The sequence below is a fragment of the Astyanax mexicanus genome, chromosome 1 (assembly GCF_023375975.1).
Source record: "Astyanax mexicanus isolate ESR-SI-001 chromosome 1, AstMex3_surface, whole genome shotgun sequence".
Taxonomy (NCBI): Eukaryota; Metazoa; Chordata; class Actinopteri; order Characiformes; family Acestrorhamphidae; genus Astyanax; species Astyanax mexicanus.
Genome location: NC_064408.1, coordinates 59,631,091 through 59,655,231, shown reverse-complemented (window position 1 = coordinate 59,655,231; position 24,141 = coordinate 59,631,091). Strand labels below are relative to the sequence as shown.

Genomic DNA, 24,141 nt, shown 5'->3' with positions numbered 1-24,141 from the left:
AACAGGACATAAATATAATGAGTGGGAGGGAGCTGAGAGAGTGTTAAATGATTTTGTCATACTAAGTATGTTTTGCTGAGCGGCTGGGGTTTAGACAGTTGTGTTTTTTCTCGATCTCTCTTTTGCTTGCTTGTTCCTCTCCTGTGCTGTGGATCTGTGACTGGATATATAACTCTGGTTTTTGAGACACTGCAACGTGTAACTGCACAGTGAGTCTGCTGATACCAAATAAAGAGATGGATGATTCTTTAACCCTTCAGGCCAACTTGGTAATGCATCATCGTGCGGGGCTTCAGTAATGTTCCTGCATCGTCTCTCCAGATAAATGTACTCTACTTTTTTGGAATCAATCACTTTTAATGCACTCTGAAATCCCCATGCAGAACTACACTTTGGACTTCACAGTGAAAAATACATCTGACAATAAGGCTGCTTGTCTAGTGCTAAAAACTTGATTACTTTATCAAAGGATTCCTTTAACTTTCTTTAAAGGACTGTTGCTGCTGTACTTACTTACACTTTTTTTATTTACTAACATGATCCCAAAGGAAGTTTAGGCAATGTAGGTTTATTTTGTGGTTATTGTGATCTGCACTCTTTGCTGTTTTGTGTAGTCAGTGGTATTTCTTAGCTCTGCTGTGTTATGATACTCGCTGTACTGGACTAAATGTACTCTTGAGAGGGGAATCCAGTTATTGTTTCCCCCACAAGATGTTAATTTTACACACTCTACTAGGCCTGTCACAATAATTACATTATGGACTTACTGTACAATAAGTGGACGTTACCTCAATAATATTTGATAATCATGATACCGTCTATTGTGTTTATTTATGTGTTGACATATATAACAGTGAACAGTACTTTAGCCAGAACTGCTGTTAATCCTTAATACGGGATATGATCTGATTGGCCAGTCACCAATTGCTTGTTTTCCCTTAAAATTGTCTGATACCAATACATAAATATAATAAAAGGCTGCTCATTCTGCAGGTGTGTTTGGGAGTCTCATGACCATGTGAGGACATAATGCTTTATGGCTAGGTCTCCTCGTGGGCTCTGTCCGAGCCTCTTCATCATCGCCGGCTGTCCGCACGTTGATGAGCTGTGGTGGGCACTTCAGGGCTGGCTGTGAGCTTGCATGGGCTGTGGGGGAGGGGAAGGGTGAGGACTATAGACACTGACAGATGGAAGGCGAAGTGGAGTGAAAGAGAGTCTTTTATCTCTCACTCTCATCTTTCAAGTCCACATTTGTTAATGTTGTTGGTCTGCTGCCATCCATCAAGGTGAAAGAGTTAGATAGATGAATTAAGGCAGTTGACTGTAGTCTGTAGAAGCTGTACAGATCACAGCTGGATGCTCTGGAGCCAGAACGCTGTCTGGAGAGATTGTGAGTACCACTGCATGCCACTGACAAAGGAAGTGGGCTTGTTTGGAAATGCTCAGGGAAATAATCTCTGCACATGTCCGCTATATATCTGGTTTAATTACATTCACATCCAGTTAATTCTTTTGGTCTGTTGTACTTTTTTTTGTGCATTTACAATGAAGGTTCATTTTACATTTGTAAACAAATGCAAATGGTGGATGTGGTTAAATGTTATTGCTTTTTTTTTTTTTAAACACTGGTTTTGGTTTTCTGAAAAGGTACTAAGACTAGTCATAGACTAGGTCAAACTCTAGACTTCTATATCTGGAAACTGACACTATATGAACTTTGTGTGTGTGCCATTTCACTTCATTACAACCTGTATAAATGGGGCTTTTCCCAATTGTAATTAATTATTAACCCTTTATTAAGTTCAGATATTTTAGCACAGTAAGTTTTACATTCGGTATAAATGTATACAATGTATGTACGTTAGTTCAGAAGAATCATCTGCTGATATTGACATTATTCTTACATTGTGCGCCTATGCAAAATAGATACTAACTCTACCTTTTGAGTGTGGTGCTGTGTGAATTTTGTTTAATTTCACTATGTGCTCATTTAAGATATTACATGTTTTAAGGTATTACTCATTTAAGGTCTATTCTCACCGTCTCCTCAGGGATATAGTGTTCATGTCTGACTATCTAGTTCCCCACTGAATGGGTTTGAGTTGCCATTTGCTGTGTTTACTGAACCCCACTGTCACTTGAAATTTACTACCCCAGTTAACATGGAACAGCTGATCACTGTTCGTCAGATTATGATTAAGTGATTATGATTAGGGTTTGTATAATGAGGACATTCTTGTTTGTCTGTGAAAAAACAATTGGGGTGTGTGTGTGTGTGAATTTTGTGCAGCTTAACAAACAAATGCAGTCAGAAGGCTAATTGAACCTCTGCTTTTCTCTTTTAGAAATCAAGAGCAAGCGGATGATCTAGAAGGACACAGAAATTCTCCTCCAGATAAGGTACAGTTTATTAATATTTCATTCTAGTAGAGTTCTTTAAATACTATTCGGTTATTTTATAAATATGTTTATTATACTTAAATAATGCGCGGTTTGTTCAGTTTTAGCTTTCATGCACTTACAGTGTTTGATATTTATTGCTATTTTTTTTTTAAATAAGAATTATTGGCCATAGATCCATTATCCATACTACAACCATTTATTTAAAAGAGACATTCTCAGCAATATTGACTGCTCTAGTGCATCCTGTTAGTGTGGAGGAGTGATTTGTACTGATGTGGATACAGGACAGATTGGTCAATATTTTTTTTTCATTCTCCTAGCAACCCTCAGCCAAGTTACTTAAGTAGTATGTATGGAGGCCCTAGCACCACTGTTCAGAGCTGATTGGTCGTATTATAATGATTATACCTCATGTTTTTGGGTGTCATTAGAGCTGAGAAAGGATGATTGGTGAGTAAACTACATAGCAGCGACCTCCAGGAGAAGGTGCAGTTAAAAACCTTTTAATGTAAAGTGTTCATATTACAGTTAATCGGTCAGAATCTTTAATCCCATTTTGTAACAGCCACTGCTGGCTTTAGTCAACTGTGAAGAAAATAAACACTGCAGTAAAATGCTTTTGAGCAGGGCTCAAACATATTTACTGTGTTCAAATTGCTTGTTTATTCAATCCAAATGAGCCTCCTAAAGTGAAAGTGATTTAACTTTATCAAAGCACAGTGGGATGCAAGTGGAAGGCATTAGTGTAAATTCTGTAATTAGATGCTTTTCATCAACGGGGTGAAGGAAATACCTCTGGTAATTTTTGATGGAGGATATCTTTTTAAAACATATTTATACATATAGGCATTTGATCATCATTTTACAAATATATTGTATATTGTAATCCTATTAGTAATATGGCTTAGTATAGAATAGGAAGAGAAATAGAACAAATTAGTTTTGTTTTAATCATTTGTTTATTGATTGCAGTTTTAACAAATGCAACAAATTAAAGGGTTAGAACATGCTATGGCCTAATACATTATTTCAGCCAAAGAGGGGGGGGGCAGCTAAGTTAGACATTTCCTATAGCCAGTCACCAGTCTCTGACATTAACTGGGAAAAAGTTTCCACTCATTCCTTCATGTAGAATTATTTTAGCTCTGAAATGCTTTAGCTTCAGGTTTTGAAAAGATGGTCTTACATTCTCCTCAAGCCCCCTCTGATGCAATAAATGATTCATATTGAATTCACTTATGGATTGTGCCAGGCCCTGCTGCAGTAAAGCAGCTACAGTAATGATATTTCTTCCTCCATACATTACACAGTGGATTTGGGTTTTTGTAATTTTGTTCCTGTTCCAAATAATTCAACTTGATTCATCTGTACATTGTTCCAGAAGTCCTGGACTTCATGTTTAGGTGTTTTCTGGTCATCTTTAGTCTAATGCTTGGTAGTCTTATACCATAGAAAACAAACTTGTGCCATCATATTCTGATGCTAGATGCTGTACTTTTATAATCAACTATGGCAGCAGTTACCAGATGATATTAATTCATATTAATTTCCTCCATGTTTTTGCATATTGGCAGCAACATGTGGCCCAGCTTATCTCTAATGTCAGGAACTGTTACTGTTTACAGAGAGGTTTAAAGTTTATATACCTACACTGGCTATTACAAAACTGGTAAATTTAAGCCTAAATTTGATGCATTTAGTGGACACTTTTATCCAAACCGACTTAATTAATGATTAAGGACATACAGTGTTGTGAAAAGTGTCTGCCCCCTTCATGGTTTCTTATTATTTTGCATGGTTGTCACACTTAAATGTTTCAGATCATCAAACAAATTTAAATATTAGTCAAAGACAACACAAGTAAAAACAAAATACAGTTTTTAAATATAGATGTTTATTATTCGGGGAGAAAAAAAACCTGCATGGCCTTGTGTGAAAAAGTGATTGCCCCCTAAACCTAATAGCTGTCGGGCCATGCTTAGCAGCAAAAACTGCAATCAGATGTTTGCGTTAACTTCCAGTGAGTCTTTCACAGCACTTGGGAGGAATTTTGGCTCTTCTTTACAGAATTGTTGTAATTCAGCCACATTAGAACATTTCGAGCATGAACGGCCTTTTTAAGGTCATCTCAATCAGATTCAGGTCAGGACTTTGACTAGGCCACTCCCATATCTTCATTTTTTCCCAGTCATTCAGAGGTAGACTTGCTGGTGTGTTTTGGATCATTGTCCTGCTGCAGAACCCAAGTTAGTTTTAGCTTGAGGTAGGCCTGGACAATAATTCGATATCGGTATTTATCGCGATAAGAAATGTTTCAATAACGGTGATATCATTTTTGTGGTATATCGATATGTATTATTTACAGAATCTGTCACGGACAGGCGTTTTACTGGCGTCAGCTCACCGCACAGCTGAACACAATCAGCCTCCGTAGCTGGACTATCTCTGTGCGTGATGATGTAATCGCATAGGCACGTAGCCAGATAGGCTAGGCTAGGCTAGATTTGGCTAGGCTAGGCTAGGCTCGGGTCCGCTACGCATCTAAAATGCCTCGCGCTGGAGCCAAACGGAGCCGGGACGAGCAGATCCAAGGCTAAGGTAGACTCGGTTCGCATCTGAAATGCTCCGCGCTGGAGTGGAACGGAGCGGAACCAAGCCGAGCCTAGCCTAGCCTAGCCTCGGGTCCGCTCGGTCCGCCCACGGGTCCGCTCGGTCAGCGGTCAGTCGCGGGTCCTCTCGGTCAGCCGCGGGTCCTCTTGGCTCCCAGCACGGGACATTTTTGATGCAAAATGAATGCCCCTGGTTCAACTCTCGAAGGTCTGCTAAACTTCAGTTTGCTGCAAATTGTGCCGGAGAGTGGAGCAGGTTAGCCGCGGTAACGTTAAAACATCTAATCTGTTCCACCACCTCAATCAGTTCCACTACATACAATATTTTCCTTATACTGGCTGAAGCACTTTTATAGCGTATGTTGTAAGTTATTTAAGTTATTTATAGTTGATAATGCCTATAGGTTTGTTTATTTGACGGGAAAATGTTGTTGCTTTTATTTATATAAAGGCTTCTTTTATTCTTTATCCTAGTTGAAACACTTTTGTTTTGATCTGTTAACTTTGTTTACAAAAGAATAAGAAGCTCTGCTTCTATCCTAATTTAAAGTTATTTTTATTGGTAATAGTTATATAGGCTTATGTTTGACAGGGATGTCCAGGGTTTCCGCCACGTTCATTTCAGTGCGGCGGTCCGCCACGCCTTCGTTCTTCCCCGCCACCCTTCGTGAAAATTCGGAGCCCGGCGTTTTTCCCGCGCTTGATCAGCGTTGCCCCTTCGGGGGTGGAAATCGGTAGTTAGTCATGCAGTGCCAACATAACGCGCGCGCGCGCGAGAGAGAGTGTGAGTATAGGACACAGCGAGAGAGAGAGACTGAAACATAACGCGAGAGAGAGAGAGAGAGCGAGAGCGCGCCTGTAAATAGCGAGAGAGAGAGACTGAAACATAATGAGAGAGAGAGAGAGAGAGAGAGAGAGAGAGAGAGAGAGAGAGAGAGAGAGAGAGAGAGAGAGAGAGAGAGAGAGAGAGAGAGAGAGAGAGAGAGAGAGAGAGAGAGAGAGAGAGAGAGAGAGAGAGAGAGAGAGAGAGAGAGAGAGAGAGAGAGAGAGAGAGAGAGAGAGAGATGAATTAAACAGTGATTAAACAGCTTCAACTTACGCAGGTGTCCACTCAGGCTCACTCACCTGGTGGAGTGAAAATCACGCTATGTTTCTGTTTCTGGAGCTGTCATAAAGCAAGGATGTAGGGCCCTAGAATAGAGGCACCCTAGAACAGCTCTGTGATGCATTTGTTTTCACGGTCCAGTAAACATTTTATTGTAATTAAATTAAAGATTAAAGATATTATTTGTCTGTTTTAATAAGCACAATTTTTAATTAAATTCAATAATATTTTTTATTTTATTTACTCATTCTCACATTTAAAATACCTAATACAGATAAGAGCGAATAAATAATACATATATATTCTGTTGTGCCCTTTCTCCTCTGTTATGTATAATTTAACATTTTGTGTTGCACACTTTTACGTTTACCGTATCTGAAAAAAGAACAATAAGGATTTATTTTAAAGAAACCTACTTTTTGCAACTTTTTGTTTTAAGTGGGCATTTTTCAGTGACAGTTGGAAATAAAGAAAATAACTGGAAACGTGTAATTGTGTTATATCGTGATATCATTAACGTGATATAAATTATCGGTTCCCAACCGGGGGGTCCTGCCACCGCACCTTCAAGGAAATCCTGGGGGAAACCCTGGATGTCATGTTTTTATTTTGCTATATGCAAATAAAATTGAGCATTGATTTATCTTGACTATTTTTTATTTCTTAAGTATTATAATGTTTTCGTGAAAGGAGGTTTCAAAGACTTAAATTAAATTTTCAGACAGTAGTAGGTACATATTTCCATTGCAGGGATTCTTCGCAGTTTTCTGTGGCCTTCTAAGTATTTATATCGATATCGAAATTATATCGTATCGACCGAAATTAAGGAATATATCGTGATATGAATTTTGGCCATATCGTCCAGCACTAGCTTGAGGTCACGAACAGATGGTCGGACATTCTCCTTCAGGATCTTTTGGTAAACAGTGGAATTCATGATTCCATATATCACAGCAAGTCTTCCAGGTCCTAAAGCAGCAAAACAGCCCCAGACCATCACACTACCACCACCATGTTTTACCGTAGGTATAATGATCTTTTTCTGAAATGTGGTCTTATTTTGTATCCACACCTTCCAAAAAGTTTAACATTTGTCTCATCAGTCCACAGAATGTTTCCCAAAAGTCTTGAGGATTACAAAGATGTTTTCTGGTAAAAATGAGACTAGCTTAAATGTTCTTTGGATGTTGTTGTGGGGTCTTTTGTGACCTCTTTGATGAGTCATTGCTGTACACTTGGGATAATTTTGGTCGGCCGGTCACTCCTGGGAGGGTTCACCACTGTTCTACAATTTTGCTGTTAGTGGAGCTATTGGAGCTCAATTACTTTATAATTTATTTGGATCTCGGCGTGATGTTTAGCTTTTGAGTATCTTTTGGTCTATTTAACTTTGTCAGGCAGGTTCTATTTAAGTGATGTCTTGATTGAGGACAGATGTGGCAATAATCAGGCCTGGGTGTGGCTTGAGAAATTGAACAAAGGTGTGAAACCACAGTTAAGCTGTTTTAACTGGAACACCTTTTCACACAGGGCCATGCAAGTTTTTCTCCCTTAAGAATAACCTTCATTTAAAAACTGCCAATTGTTTACTTGTGTTGTCTTTGACTAATATTTAAATTAGTTTGATGATTTGAAACATTTAAGCAAATATGCAAAGATGCAAAAAATAAGAATTCATGAAGGGACAAACCTATTTCCACACCACAGTTGGTCTCATTTGTTACAAGCTTTAAAATATATTAAATATATTTTAGTCATTTTATATAGATAATAAACATTCAATAAATACATTAAATGTTAAATCTCTAATATTAACATATTTTAGAGCTTGTAAAACCAAGCCAAAAAAAGCACCAATGCACTTAAAGAGGATTTTCTGCTTGAACCAAATGTGAAATGCGTTTTTTACTAGTTTACTAGTGGGGGGGTGGAGTTATCTTAACAAAAGAAAATATGTGCAGGTGTCTCATGTTCTTCCACAAACCACTTCCTGGTTTTAACCTGCCAGACTTGTCAAAATGTACCATCCGGTAAGTCTAGAAACTGATCCAGTGTAGAAACCAGGAAGAAAACCAGTAGTTTCAGACAGCATTCCAGCAACAGATAATGATGATGGACATAAATTAAAAAATTGCTTTGTGAACATATTCTCAAACCAACATGTAGTGCATTTGTCATGCTAACATCAAGCGGAGTTAAACATGAAATACATTTACAGTAGTACGAAAAGACATTTTGCATTGTGGTCCACTCTTGGCCTAGATACATTAAACAGGAAGTTGTTTTGAATACCAACCCCTCACCAACTTTCCTTGTTCTCCTATTTATCGCAGAAGTAGCACCCTAGGTAAAAGCAACTGCTCTCTCATTCTGAGCTCATTTGTAGCATTGGTGAATGGCATATTGTGAATGGTGTCGGATTCCTCCACAAACAAGTCCTTCAGTCCACACGCTCACCTCATTAATAACAGGCTACTTAAGGTGTGTGTGTGTGTGTGTGTGTGTGTCTGTCTGTGTTCACTTCAGCTCAGGCTTGGTTATAAACATACCCTTTTACATGTGTCTGGTTTAGCCTGAAAGCATGCATGTGTCCTACAACACGTTCTCTTGTGTCTGCCTTGCACTTCTAAGGTCCACACATGGCGCACACTCAAGTGTGAACCCTAGAAATGCTAGGCCGACATGGGTGAACGTGTTGTAGGATACATGCATGCTTTCAGGCTAAACCAGACATGCTATGCCTCCAAATTAGCAGATGTATATAGTTCACCGGGGCTGTAACATTTGGTCAAGTTTTTTTTTTTTTTTGAGAGAGAGAGTAGTTGTTCTTGCAGCTGGAGTAGTGAAGGTGTGACAGGAAGTTTTAGAATCTGCAGCAGCCTATTGTAACATGGTTAACCACATACACAACAGAAACACTTCACATCCTCTTCAACAAACGTGCACCTTTGGTCTTAGTCATTTTACAGTGCTGCATTAAAATTCTGTTAAACTGCAGATCTGTCAGCTTTAAATAAATGAAGCAGATTTCCTTAATATGGGTTTAACCCTAGTTATGGTCAAAGTGGTGATTTCCCCATATTAAAGCTGTTTTAGCCTAGGTTTAAAATTAATCTGTCTGCAAAACTGTCCAACGGGCTTATAAGGTGCTTTTGGGCAGTTCAAGTTGCTGCACACCAGATTGATTTATAAAGGTTTTCATTGTAAGAAACAAAAAAAAAAAAAAAAGCTGCGTATTACTTTGCTGTGATGCCCTCTACTGGACTGCCCAAGATTCATACCATTGATGGCACAATTTTATACTTGTCTTCTATTAAGAATCATTGTGTCCAGTATTCAGTAGTGCAGTTTCAGTTACACTGCTCCTGTGGTAAAGACCTGTTTTGCAGCTTAACCACAACTGATACTAATGCCAACGTTAAGCGTGCTCCTTTAAAGTACAGCGTTTCTGTTTGGAAGTAGGAGCTTTAATTTATTCTGAATGGGTAATAAGGGGTTTGTATACCTGGTACACAGACAGACAGACAGACGCTGTTCTGTATCTACCATATTCCACTGTGTATGTACATACTAAAAGTATGTAGTGAGAACCTTTTATGAAACAATCAGAGAGATAGACTGGGTCTTTATCATATTAAAGTTACTATATCACTTTGGTGTAATAGTAGAACACTGCTCTCTTTGACCTGAGCCGTTTACTAGTCAATTTTTCTTTTAAATTTTGCTAAATCTAAACAGCTTAAACCAATATTCCACTAAATACTGTCAGCACTGTTAGATGTTCAACATGGGTCTAATATTCGTTGAGACCTTGTTGATTCATTTGATCTTTGATTAAATTGTTTTATACACTTTAGCCTTTGTTTTATAAATTTCTTTTTATCATTTATATCTTGATCAGGTTTGCTGGAATGGGTAATCTTCTAAAAGTCCTAACAAGAGAAATAGAGAACTATCCCCATTTTTTCCTGGATTTTGAAAGTAAGTTTGAGTGGAGGTGGAGTCAGAGTGAAGCGTGTAACCACTCATGTGTTTCCTCCATAGATGGAGAAACTGGCCTGCCCTGACTGAGCTCTCTCGCAGCAAACAGCCTCTGTTTTTCTTGGTTAACGCTGATGAAACGCATTGTTAATGACCTTTAATTCTTTAAAAAGGTATTTCTGTATGTCAGTTTTACAGAACAGCGTTCACCAAGGAAAATGCTATTTTATCTGAGCGTGTCAGTCCTGCAGCAGCCAACTCGAAGACCTGTGATTTTCCTTGTGTTTTGTCTGTGACATGCAACACCTCTCTCTTTCTCTTTCTCCTCTTGCTCTTCTCTTCCAGAAACCAAATGGGGAATCTTTTAAAAGTGCTCACTTGCACAGAGCTTGATCAGGGGCCAAACTTTTTCCTTGACTTTGAAAGTGAGCAGAGCTTTTGCCTGGCCTGGTCTCCCTGTCCTTCCTGCTAGCTACTAACCCAATGCATGTCTTAAAATCCCTATTGTGTGTGTATTTGTGTACATCTGCTGCTCATCACTGTGTAACACCAAAAATGTACAAAAATGCACAAGTAAATTCTGTTGTAGGAACGTTCTTGGAGTTTCCAAGAAATTTTGCATGTGCAGATAAAAGGTCTGTAGGCCTGTGTTGTGTAGTTTTGCATGCATTTTGCACATGCAAATTCTTATAGTCCAATTCTGTAGACAAAAGCAATGTATTTCAAGGCCTTTTTGGCTGTGAGTTTTGTTGTCTACACAAATGTGCATGAGCAGCTGAATTATATGTGACTAACAGTTTTAAAATGGTTATTAACGATTATTAATCTGCTGATAACTTACTGGCTGTAATGAAGGTTTCATGATTCCTGGAGATTCTGTACATAATAATGTGTTTATCGCTTGTTATTTACAGAAATTACTCGCTTATATGTTTCTTTGCATGCTGTAAAATCTTTTAGATCTCTCTCTGTCTAACAAAGCTCAGCCTGTCAAACATTTTAATACTAATACTAATGCAGGTCATCTGATAGATGTCATTTGTTTTTCTGCTTTTTGGTGTATTCTTTAGCGGCCCTGTATTTATTCAAACTACACTCAGTGCATAAAGCCTCATTTCTAGACACTTGTAACATTGACAGAAACCCAAAATGAGATTAACTGCATAAATATGTGCTGCATTAGTTATATTGAAGTGTTGACAGAACTTGAACCAATATTCTTTTATATTATTAAATACTTATTTAATGCATTTTTTATATGTTTTAGTGATCAATGATTGTCAGTGATTATGTATTACATAATATCTGCTTTGCATTCAGCCGTTGTATGACAGTTGTGTAACAGGTTGTCTGTATTTGTGTGTGTGTATCAGACGCACAGCCGACAGACTGTGAGCGAGAAGTGTGGAACCAAGTGAACGCTGTGCTCCAGGAATCTGAGAGCATCCTGTCAGGCCTGCAGGCTTACAAAGGAGCTGGACAGGAGATCAGAGATGTATGTCTCTCTTACTCTTGCACAAACAAACACAAGTGTGTGTAGTAGATGTTTTATGAAGTTCTGTTGATAGGCTTCTGTTCCTGGAACTGTAAGCATAATCTAATATCCTGTCCTGTGTAGACACAGATCTTTATTATATCTTTGTATTTAGTGTGTTAGCAGTTGGTTTGCAGTCAAATTTGGATTAATTACCATTGTAAAAGATGTACTGAACTGATAAGACTCTTCCAAATGTGAGCTTTGCTAGGGCTATGGTATTAAGGGCATGGTCCACATAGATAGAAAATGATACTTGTTTATGGAATGTATTTTAATGAACTTTTTGCTTGGTTTGTTCTCAGGCCATCCAAAATCCTAACGACTTGTTGCTTCAGGAGAGGGCGTGGAACTCAGTGTGTCCTCTTGTCATCCGACTCAAAAAATTCTATAGCTTTTCGTTGAGGCTGGGTATACTTGCTTCTCCTGTACCCTCTCATGCATTTGAATGTGCACCATGTGCAACAGGTGCCTGATGTGTTTTCTCCTTTCATCCACACAGAGAAAGCACTGCAGAGCCTGTTAGAGTCTCTGACATGTCCACCATACACTCCCACCCAGCACTTGGAGAAGGAGCAGGCCCTCGCCAAGCAGTTTGCAGAGATACTGCATTTCACCCTCCGCTTTGATGAACTTAAGGTGCTTCTAACTTGTCAACACACTACTCAACTAATTATTTAACGTTGTCATTTCAATTATGGAATGGTAGTAGGATTAAAAATTAAATCCATTGAAAGTTAAGAAGGTTTTATCTTTCTCCTGTTAACTTTTCCTCCTTGTTTGTTTAAAAACCAAAACATATCAACGCTGTTCAATGAGGTTGGAATGTATGCCATTCTCTGCTGCACCAAATCGAGCTAAACAGAATTAATTATGGTCGCTTTTTAACTGAATATATGCATGTCATTTATCATGATTAAAAATATAGTATTGCCCAAATTATATATGCAGGATTTGTCAATTTCCTGTATTATATTACTATTACTTTTGTGTAAATAGAAATAAATAAATAAATGTCTTCACTATTTAAAAAATTACTAATCAAAACTTTTGTTGCTTCCCCAGATGAGAATTCCTGCCATCCAAAACGACTTCAGCTACTACAGAAGAACGATCAGCCGGAACAGAATAAATAACATGAATGTAAGAAATTTGATTTAGAAGTTTGATGTAATAAATTGGCTAGTTTTCATAGAATCGGTTACAATTTGACATTCGTTACATTGTGCTTTTCTCCTTTTTTGCAGTTGGACATTGAAAATGAAGTTAATAATGAGATGGCAAACAGAATGTCGCTCTTCTATGCTGAAGCCACTCCAATGCTGAAAACTCTTAGTACAGCTACAACAAACTTTGTGACAGAGGTAAAGCACTGTTTTAAATCCGGTTTAGCTCAGAGCTGCTAAAGCTGGGAGAGTACTGGTGCGCAGTTTAGTGTTTTCGTCATATCTCTCACACTTAAATTCAAACTCTTTAAACTTTTAGACTTTTAGTGCCATTGAAGTAGTTTCGGACCTCGCGAGACTAATTAGCGTTTCCTCCTGTTGATATAAAAATAATTTTAAATGATATAAAATTAAATTTAATTTGAGAAGGGGAATTGAGAAATTTGAATTTATTATGGGGAGCATGCTTTTTGCATATCTGGCTTCTAGAACTAGACAGTTTATTACATTTATTATACATCAGTTCTAAACAGTACAGAAAACATTTAAATATTAAAGTAAAATGATAAACTATATTTTGGCATTTTAATGTAGTAATGTTTTTAAGGAACTAAAAGCAGTTTAGCAACCCTCGCAATTCTGAGTGAACACTAATGCATTTTACTTTTACTTTTACCTGGAAGTAATTTTTCTACTTCTCTTTGTGGTTGGATTCAGATGGGAAGCTTATTGTTTAATAGGCATAAAACACAGAGTTCCTCCAGCAAAATATATGCTAGTGAATTAATCTGCTAGTGTAGTTCATTGTCTAATTATATTTTAGAGCCAAGTTTGCATCCTCATAAACCTGTGGGTATTAAAGCCTCAGTAAGGAATAGGTATATGGTGACCTAACACTCTATTACTTCTCTTTGTAGAATAAAACATTGCCCCTGGAGAACACCACAGACTGTCTGAGCACAATGGCCAGTGTGTGCAAGGTCATGTTGGAGACACCGTAAGTATTCAGTCTGCTGTCCCTTCATTTCAAACATGGGATGGGAAGCTTATTGTTTAATAGGCATGAAACATCTTATTTCCGTAGAAATAAGAATTAATCTGCTAGTATAGTTCATTGTCTAATTACATTTTTGAGCGAAGTTTGCATCCTCATAAACCTGTGGGTATTCTGGGTCATCAAATTTAAACATCATTTGAAAGCAAGTGTAATGTGCAACTGTCCTGCCTAAACAGCTAGAAAAACACCCCCAGTGTAGATATGACATATGAGGAACTGTTAACCTGAAGTTAGACGTATTTTACACCTGATTTCACAAAACTGGTTTTGAGTCTGCTATAATTATGTATTGTGAAAACAAAGCATCCAAAGGTGGCCATTTAGAAATACACATAGGTCAGTGTTACATCGGTGGGGTCTGAGTTAAAAAAAAAAAAAAAAAAAAAAAAAAAAAGATGTCTGAACAAAAAGTTGCCAGAGATTCATAAGCATTGAAGGGGTCCAAAAAAACTTAAATTTCGCTTGTAGTGTAAACCCTAAAACATTAAGGTTAGCAGCTGGTTCACTTTCAGGTTCATTTCAGCAGAACGGAGTTTAGTTTAAAGCTGCAAAATATATCGTTTCAGCATCAAAATCGCAATTTGTGACACACAGTAGACACAACTTAGAATGTGCAATTTCAAATAAGGCTAATTTAATCAAACTCAACAGGCCTGTGCTGCATGATACAAAAGGAAACATTTGCACAATTTTATTTATGAGTTTCAGTAGAATCAAACATGAAATACTTGTTTTTGTAATTTTGGCCCTTTCACACAGACTAAAGCAGAATTTATAGCAACAGATACCTGTTCTGAGCTTTTGGTTAGTTTTTTTTTTTTTTTTTTGTAAATATGATCCAGATGATGCTGTACCTTGTTGTATATATTTTATTTATTTATTAATCAATAATTAATTATGGAAAGAGTTGTTGGTTGCAAAATAATCGAGAGGCTGGTAAACTGATCATTAGTGATGGAAAAGCTCATGACTTCTTGTTTCTTTCTCAGAGAGTACACGAGCCGGTTCAACAGTGAAGAAACGCTTCTCTTCTGCATGCGGGTGATGGTGGGCGTCATCATTCTCTATGACCATGTGCATCCCAACGGTGCCTTCAACAAGTCCTCTAAAATCGATGTGAGAACCTTGACCTTTTAAAAGTTGCTCAGTCGGAGGCTTTTTTTAATCTAAAATATGCATTTATGGATTTTCCTACCAAACATTTTATGATCCAATCAATCTTTTTTGTTTTCTGCAGATGAAAGGGTGCATAAAGGTCCTGAAAGATCAGCCAGCTGATAATGTTGAAGGTCTTCTTAATGCCCTCAAGTAAGTTAATGCTCTCTTTGCACAACCCAGCCACCACTCATAACTGAGCCTGTTCACTTACTGTATTTTACTGCTGTGAATTAATAAACTGCCCATATATGGAAACTTAAAATAAGAAATTTAAAAGAAGAGTTTGATTTTATATGTAAACATTTGTTTAAATATTAAAAATATATACTCTTTGGTCTATAGTGTATGTATGAAGAATTGAATCTGTATGAAACAGACAATCTGCAGTGAGATCACTTTCATGCATCAGTCTGTGTAATTTAAAGGATAAAATAGGTTGAAATAAGAATAATAAATTAAAGTAAATTAAGTAAAATAAAATATAGACCCCTTACAGAGCTTCACAATTTACACATTTCCTTTTTCTCTGTTTGTTCCAGATTCACCACAAAACATCTGAATGATGAATCCACTCCAAAAAATATCAGAACAATGCTCCAGTAACCTTCTTTTCTGTTTTTGTTTGTTTTGTATGTTTGTTTTTGTTTTTTAAGCGAAGAGGATCAGTGTACAGACCTCAAAAGATGTATATGTTTACATTTATTTAAGGACTTGATGTTAATACTTGTGTGTATTTACATAGCCATTCCCTCCAATTTACTGCAATGTAAAAAAAAAATACCTTTATTCAGAGCTGAACTGATTGCCTTTACTGTCTTTTAAAGCACAAATTAATGAAGCCTCGCCGCCTTACAAAAAGCTCATGATATTGTTCTCCATGTTTTTTTTTTTGTTTTTTTTCCCCAATCAAAAAAAGGTGATCATCAAACCAAAGGGGCTAATGTGTTGTGAGGAGTGTGTGTGTTCAGGGCAAGTGTTGTAGGGTGAGGTTAGGTGAACAGAAGCTAAACGGAGGATTTACTGATTTAAACGGTGCTTTTGTCTTGATTGGAGAGTGAGAAGGCAGTTCAGTAATGCTAGAGAAAGGAATGATGTTACCAAATGCATTTCTGTTTTTTTTTTTTTTTTCTTTTCTTTTTTTTATTGTGTTTTGGCGAAGTTTTTGTTGTATTTTTTTTCTATGTGATGTGTGCTCTTCTTGTTTGTGTGCCTCTGTGTCTAACACGCATTCTTTACTCATCACCACAGCTTTAAAATTTGAAATAAAATGACATTTTGAGTATATTTTAAGCTGGGGTAATTAAGTATTTATTCAGTGTACACGCAATTTTACACGCATTTTAGTGCATTCCCTATTTCATATATAAATATCTATACACTTATAAAACACTGCCTCCTTCTCACACTCGTTGCAGATTTGCTTGTTCTTTGTTAAATGAAGACAACAATTCTCAAAACAACTGTTCTCATGAAAGCAGCACCCTGGTTCCCTATTCACAAACATCTGTTTTGAACTTAACCTAAATAAAAAACCCTTTTAGATTTTGTAATCACTTTTTTAAGCAGACTTTACACACAAAATCAATTTCAGTACGAATGATTTATTTTGCTGTTAATAAGGGAAAGAAATGTTACATGAAAACTGATGTGTAACAGTTTATGTTAAGTGATATAATATGGTGAGTCCTCACAGGAATTAAAGCTTGATAGTTTAGGTGGAGAAACAGAAGAATATCATCCCTGTTTTGACTTGATGTAGCTGCCCTGCAGAGGTTTCAAGTAACGCAGTACAAATACGTTGTTACTTAAGTAGAGATTTTTTGGTTATCTATACTCAAGTATAAGTAAATAACGTTCAGAATAATTGTAACTTCTACTTACATTTTCACACAATTATCTGAACGTGCAACTTCTTACATTTTAAGGAAATAGTCTTGTTACTCTTTTCATTTCAGCTTGGTTATAGATTTTCGTTGTTTAAAAACCCCTATCCAGATAAATCTCTCCATCTGGATATAGTGATTCTGATTGTGGTTGGATGAGAAGTGTAAATGTATACTATTCCAATTCCCTAATGGTTTAATATGGGTTCATCACACCTGCACACGTCACGTCCCCAACACTTTAGCAAGAACATGTCAGACGTATGTAGCCTAGTATGAAGATGATCCGTGCAGAGACTCAAAAGAACTTGAGACAACTGTCCAACTAAGCTTCTTTAATAGATTTGAATTGTACTAAAATATATTTACAGTATTTTCAATGGGCATATATATGCAGCTGAAACAGGCAGCCTAGTGCCCCCCAATTTATAAACATTTTAATATAACATTATAGTCATTATGGCTTTTAGAAATAAAAGAGTTTTGGGGAGCAGGGTAGAGAACTAAGCTTTTAATATTAATTATTTTTTTTCCTTACATTACTTTTTCTTTTAGACTTTAAGTAGATTTGAAACCAGTACCAGTACACTTTTTTTAGTAAAAAGCTTGATTTGATACTTTAATATCTACAGAACTATTTTAAACTCTATCTATACTTCTACCTTAGTAATAAATAGAGATACTTTTTACAGCTTTGCTCCCCTGTATAATGAATCCAGAAGAACCATGCTATTACACGTTCTAACACATGATGGCAGTATTTCACCACACACTGCAGCTGATCAAGCTGGCAGCTGGAATGGGAAGTGTGGGAAATGCTTTTTGTTCTTTACAGTGTTCAGTGATGTCTGTAATATGATTCTGTTCTGCAGCCCGGTGTTTTGACACTTTAAGAGATGGGACAGAAGCTTCACTTGTGAGGCAACAGTTCACTCTTGCTGGAATGCAGCAGTGATGGATGAATGCAGCACTATCCATGTCAGCTGAGGCGGTACAGGCTTTCAAATCAGTGCAGCTGAAACTTGGAGGACGGATGTGACAGCACAACAACGAAGAGAATGGCATCTGGATCCTTTTTCCCCCCATTATGGGACAGTTAGAATATTGCTGTGAACTGGCCCTGTGTCTGTCACTGTTCCTTTTTGCCACAATTCATTTTCCTCACTTGGTTTGGCTTAGTGATGAGCTGTTGGGCGTCTTTTGTCTTTTTTCTGCTTTTCTTTCCCCCTGCTGCTGAACACATCTACCTCCCACCAGCATCCACCCACAGCTTTAGTCCCTGCCAAACATCTCAAATCTTGAAACTTAAACACGTCATGGCCTTTCTTCTAGTGTGTTGAATAATGAATTTGAAGCCTGTAGCCGCTCTGGTGGGGAAAATGCCACGTGAAAAATGGCTGCGACACTGAGAAACGATAAGGGACCTAGATGCACTGAGGTCCTCCCTGTGGTCTTGCTGCACAGCCTGCAGCTGTACAAGAGCAATTTCTATACTATCTATTAGTGCTGGGCTGGATGACCAAAAATGTATATCACGGTATCTTTCAGGATTCTGACAGTTTCACAGTATATCACAGTATTTTTATTATTTTATTGTTATATTATATATATTTTTTGCAATATTTTTAATATAGGTTTGTGACTTACTGCAGGAGTGCATATACTATGAAACACTTTTAGTATAGGGTTTACTTTGTCCCACAAAATTACACAATATATTAAGAAATCAGACTTTATTTACAAAAAAACAGCTAAAGAATGTAAAAAAACAGACCTTAAAGAGAGATATGCTAACCACTTTAAGAGGCATTACAGTTTCCCTTCTTTCTCCAGTTAACAAATAACTTACATTCAGTTCAGTGTGCTTTAAAATGATCCTTCAAGCTACAGTATTATTATATTTAAACAGGGCCATAGTCACTGCTCACTTGTAGGCTATAGCGTAGGTTCGATGCAGAAACAAAAATTGGCTTCAAAAAGCTGAGCTTTTAGTGTTATTAGCTTGTTATGCTAACTGGCTACCAGTATGTAGCAAGGTGTCCCAGTGTGCCTCTTTGGTGATGTTGCTGTACCTAGCGCTCCACAGCGCCTCTAGTGGTGTGGCGGTATGAAAATTCAGCACCTTCGCCAAGAAAACCCCCTCTCGGAGCGTATTTCTAAGTAAAGTGCTGCTGAGAGGTGGTGCTTTTCATGGCGGGAGGTGCAGATTTAGCACCCCCGCCAGGAAAAGCATCCTCTCACTGGAGAGGTTGCAGGTAACATTACTAGTTTTCATTATTTCTCAGGAGTCAGTGTAGCTTGGAACAGCAGCTTAGGATATTTTCAAGCCAAGAAGACGTATGTGCACACTCCCGACAGGGGATGCATTTCCTGATGGGGGTGCACCATAGTGCCGAAATAATTGTAGACATTCAGTGAGCAATGATGCATATATGCATCTGCATATATGCAGATCATTATTACGATTGCCCTCAACACCCTTATGTTATGTCAACATAAAATAAGACTGCAATGGTGTCATGCCAGACTGTCATGAAGGAATTTAGAATACCAGTGAGTCATCTTTAGAGAAAAGTTGATAATACCAAGGAATCTGTGTGGAGGCACGGAGGGTAGCAAGAAAATGAACGGTTTGTTGTTTGTTTTTAGTTTCTGGTTTATAGTAACATTTATCTTAACTTCCTTTTGGGTGCAACTATTATTTATTGATCACTTTATGTATAAAGGTTTACTTTAAAAATGGATTTAAAGCTAAAAAAAAGTCTTATTGTGTTGTTTGATGTAAAATGCTTAGTATTGTTTACAGTAGTGGTGATAAAACAAGGTTTAATTATTCTGAATGTTATTTTGCAGAAAGTTATTACATAATATTTATGAATACACCTCTTCAGTACCTAATTATATAGTTTCATAATAGTGGATGCTAGATTTGATGAATATCTGCATTAGACACACACTAGCGTTGATTTATTGGATGTCTTGGACAGTACATAAAACAACAGTATTTGTATCACTTGCAAGTACAGATTGAAAAAGAAATAGAAACAGAAAGGTCTAGTCTTAGGGCTCTGAGTGGTCCAGAAAGAAATGTCTTGTCTTTTTTAGTTTTTGGTTTATATGACATCACAATTGTACAAACATTTGAAAGAGTATGTTTCTCTTTAGTGCACTATTTCACAATGATGGATTTTATTTGTCATTCATTAAGGTATTCATTTGTAAAGAAAAGGTGGAATTTTCCTTTACTTTTTTAAAACCTACAGTGATATTTAAACGCCTCCACAGAACATCAGACCTATAAAACGTCTCCTGGCTTCTGTAGGTGTTGTGATGAGGTGGAGTAGCACTGCAGTGAAATTGCTGTGGAAGTGAGTGGTGGGCAATTCCAAAAGATTAAGTAGCTCTATAAATTGCTGCAGACTGAAATGATTCCTGCGTTATTGATAGCAACAGTCTTCTTTTGTGTCCCAATCCACGGGCAATCTAGAGCAGAGGCTGTAATGATTGGCGTTGTGCTGGAGTCGAGATGAGAATAGCGCAGGCCTGGGACCGCACAGCCTTTCAAGTGAGGCACTTGCGGCTTTGCCTCTCACACGCTTTGACTGCAGGATTCTGACAGATCTTTGTGGATTGCTAAACTTGCTTGGTTGGCCCTGCTTTGTACAGCATTCCGGCTGAATTTAAAATGGCCACTAGAAGACTTTATATTCTGCATTTGTAATGTTTTTTTAGGCTTCAGAGGACAGTTCATGCTCTTCTTCTTCTTTCTATTTATACTTTGTTCAAAAATAATCAGACTATTCAGAATAGACCAGTATAGAGAATGCTCCAGAGATACAGGTAACGAGTGGAACAGGAGAACCCTGTAGTTGAAGGGTTAAACCTGCTGTACAAACACAATATACGTTCCACGGGTCCCATAGTCAGAGGTGTAAAATAACGGACTATAAAAACTTTGTTAATGTACTTTTTAAAGTATCTGTACTTTAGTTAAGTATTTCTGTCATTTAACACTTCAATTACCTCTAGTCCCTACATTTCACAATAAAAATCTGTACTTTTTATTCAATACATTTCAAACGAGCCTCATTACTCTAATTGTGCAAATTTTTTATCAGGCAAAAAAAAGCACATTAGGACTCCCCCTATCACTAGTAGTGCCCCAACACACCGGGACGGTGAAGACTAGCACATGCCTCCTCTGAAACACATGTAGTCAGCCACCGCCTCTTTTCCAACTGCTGCTGATGCAGCATTGTCGAGTAGCATCACAGCGCACTCGAAGGAAAGCGCAGTGACTAGGTTCTGATACATCAGCTCACAGGCTCCTTGTGCTGATTGACATCACGCTTTGGTGTGATGTGGGTAGAGAGCGGCATCTACCCACCCAGAGAGAGCAAGGACAAATGTGCTCTCTCAGGGCTCTGGTAGCTGATGAAGCTACATAAACAGGATTTGAACCAGCGATCTCCTGATAATAGTGACAGCGCCTAGCCCGGTGGAGCCCCTTATAGCCCCACTTCTACACTTTTACTTAAGTAAAAAATGTAAATCATATTTTAAATTTTACTTTTTTTTTTTTATTATGGTAGTATTTCATTGCTGTCCAATGAAAAACAAGTGTTTCCCAAACTTCAGAAACTTTACAAGAGTGGGCTAAAACCTTCTTAACTTTCAAGAAAATTCAATGTAAAAAGTGTTTATTTCAGGCAGTTTTGGAGAATTTCGATTGGTTAATTCATCAAAAAAAAAAAACTTGGCACAGTATAATGCACTTTTTGTGTGTTTAAATTAAAAGATACTTGTTTTTCGAAGTAATTTGTACTTTTACTTCTGTATTTCTTCCACCTCTACCCAGAGATTTTTAAATCCAGACCTTGAATTCAGTTTCCATTAAGAAACCTTAATAGTTGTTAACTACCACTGATCATCAGGGTCATCAGTTCCTCCACTGAGTTCCTTTCTGGATAATCGTTCTAATTGTCTGAGTATTCCCAGGCCAGCAGTGACCTTGCAGTAAGAAAAACAACACGATGCACTGATTATTCCACCAGAGAATACTCCACGCTCTGATATTTAGTCAGAAATCTAGTCTCCTCCCACTGATAGATAGATAGAGTTGAGGGGGCTGGTATTTTGAGCAGAGACAGAGAAACTTCTGTCAGAAAACCTACATAGTGCATCTACAGTCAGCCCAGAAATACAGTTTTCATAATTTTGCCTCATATTTAAAACGTAAAGAGGCTTGAAAAGTATTCACACCCCTTGGATTTGCCAACTTTTTTCATTTTACAATCACAAACCTAAGTGGAGTTATGAATATAACTTAATTTTGAGAGATTGAGCCGTGCCCGTACGTATAAACCATCACTTCCTCTCTACCTGCTTGTTGAACAACTTGGCACCCACCTCCTCCCCATCTTCCTCCTTCATTCCTTCTCTTTTTTCTCTTCCCTTATCTCTTTTTCTGGGTGAAGTGAAGCTGCCCCAAACTCCTGCCCAAAACCTCTGAGTTTTTTTTTTTTCATTTCAATTCAAGGGTGTGAAAAATACTAGCAAAATGTATTGTATTGAGTGTTTTTGATAGATCAACACAAATTAGCACATAAATGATGAAAAGTCACTGAAAAGTGAAAAGTGATGTGCAAAAGTATTTAGTCCCTTATATCAATACTTAGTAGAGCCACCAAGGCTTTTGGGCCATTCTAACACATGAATATGTTTAGGTTCATTGTCCTGCTGGAAGGTCAATCTCTGTCCAAGCCTCGAGTCTTTTGCAGCCTCTAACAGGTTTTCTTCCATGATTACCTTGTCTATTTAGCTCACTTAAAATCTCTATAAAATACAATTAAGTTTGTGGTTGCAAGATTACAGTTATTAAAAGAATATATGTGTACAAGCATCAAAAGAAGGTTTTCATGGTATTGTTTTTTTTATAAACGATTGGTTTAAACATTTTGCTCTTTAAATTTGCAGTCTTGATTTGAAAATGTTTTAAAATGCACAGTCCTAATAGTTGCCTTTACACACTTTCTTTATTAGTCGTGGTAGCCTATGCACATATTCACAGCACACTAAGTACCATAATATTTTCCAATGTGCCCCAGAGCTTAATATATACATCTAAAAAAAACAACAGCACTTACATTTAGTCAGATTCAGACCTTTTTTCCTTAAAAAATTACCAGTTTTAGGTTCGGGCGTATAAAAGCTGTTTCCCCTTTAACAGAGTTTGTGTTCCTGCAGCAAGGTCCACAAGGTCAGCATGAAAGTTTATCCACGTTTTGTGATGCGCTAATCATGCGCTGCCTGATTAATTATTAAGCTTCATTATTGATCAGACTATTCATTATTTCATTTAGTTCATCAAGAATCTAATGAAAGCTATCACTGCTGCAGAGTGGAGTCACTAGCACTGTGGAATTAGTGGCGGCTGGATTTGGGTCCAGTTGGGACATTCAGTCCAGCTTAGTTCAGACAGACTCAGTGTCAATTTCAGATTCAAAACTTTCTGTCATTTTAATGAAACTAAAAGGGCTTGAGTACTACAGATTACACTCATGATTTAAGACACTGTTCTTCACGAAGTGGCCATTGATCCCATATCGTTGAGCTCCTTGGGGCATCTGTGCTGTTGTGCTGAATGCAGCAGCATCAGTGAAAACATGGCAGAATCCCAAATGACCCTCCATTCGACTTACTGTGCACTATTTAGATACAGAAGCCATTATTTCATGGCCTGTGTCCTGAGATGTTGTGGAAGCTGGACAGTCATTTGGGATTTAAGAGCAAATCTCTACTGTAATCAGATTATGTTAATTATGCTAAAGATAATGTATTTGTTTAGAGTAGATCTGACTAAAGCCAGAGCCTGAGCTCAGGTTGCATTGTGACCCCCATAATCCCAACAGCTGGACATTCATTTAGAAAATTCATTTATTACGGGAGCAGTTAATGCTTTAAAATTTACATTCCAGCTCATTCTAAATAGTTCTTAGTCCTCTCAGGCCCAGTTTGAACGCTCTCCAGTTATGCCATTAGAAGCAGGCTGAGCGGATTGGGCAGATACACAGATTTGAATGAGCTGATGGCTAAACCTGATTGCTGGCAGTAATATCAGTGTTCTGTCAGGACTGAAAAGGTCATATTATATACCGCTCTGGGAAAAAAATTAAGAGATCACTCCAGTTTCTGAATCAGTTTCTCTGATTTTGCTATTTATCGGTTTATGTTTGAGTAAAATTA

General features: G+C 37.5%; 1 protein-coding gene across 6 annotated transcripts in view; it reads left to right on the top strand.

The window, feature by feature from the left end:
• fam49a (family with sequence similarity 49 member A) overlaps positions 1 to 16,303 on the top strand; it is a 29,513-nt gene extending 13,210 nt beyond the window's left edge. Inside the window, exons 1-13 of one of the 6 annotated variants that reach the window (XM_049480974.1) lie at positions 1,229 to 1,390; positions 2,346 to 2,400; positions 10,019 to 10,098; positions 10,444 to 10,523; positions 11,472 to 11,593; positions 11,938 to 12,043; positions 12,135 to 12,271; positions 12,698 to 12,775; positions 12,880 to 12,996; positions 13,716 to 13,795; positions 14,845 to 14,971; positions 15,093 to 15,163; positions 15,553 to 16,303. In XM_049480974.1, the coding sequence (XP_049336931.1) occupies positions 10,451 to 10,523; positions 11,472 to 11,593; positions 11,938 to 12,043; positions 12,135 to 12,271; positions 12,698 to 12,775; positions 12,880 to 12,996; positions 13,716 to 13,795; positions 14,845 to 14,971; positions 15,093 to 15,163; positions 15,553 to 15,616 (975 nt within the window). In that variant the 5' untranslated portion in view covers positions 1,229 to 1,390; positions 2,346 to 2,400; positions 10,019 to 10,098; positions 10,444 to 10,450 and the 3' untranslated portion in view covers positions 15,617 to 16,303. Of the gene's footprint in view, positions 1 to 1,228; positions 1,391 to 2,345; positions 2,401 to 10,018; positions 10,099 to 10,443; positions 10,524 to 11,471; positions 11,594 to 11,937; positions 12,044 to 12,134; positions 12,272 to 12,697; positions 12,776 to 12,879; positions 12,997 to 13,715; positions 13,796 to 14,844; positions 14,972 to 15,092; positions 15,164 to 15,552 lie in introns of those variants that run through there. The other 5 variants (XM_049480966.1, XM_049480979.1, XM_049480989.1 and 2 more) reach the window with 5 other exon arrangements.
• Positions 16,304 to 24,141: the final 7,838 nt, after the last annotated feature.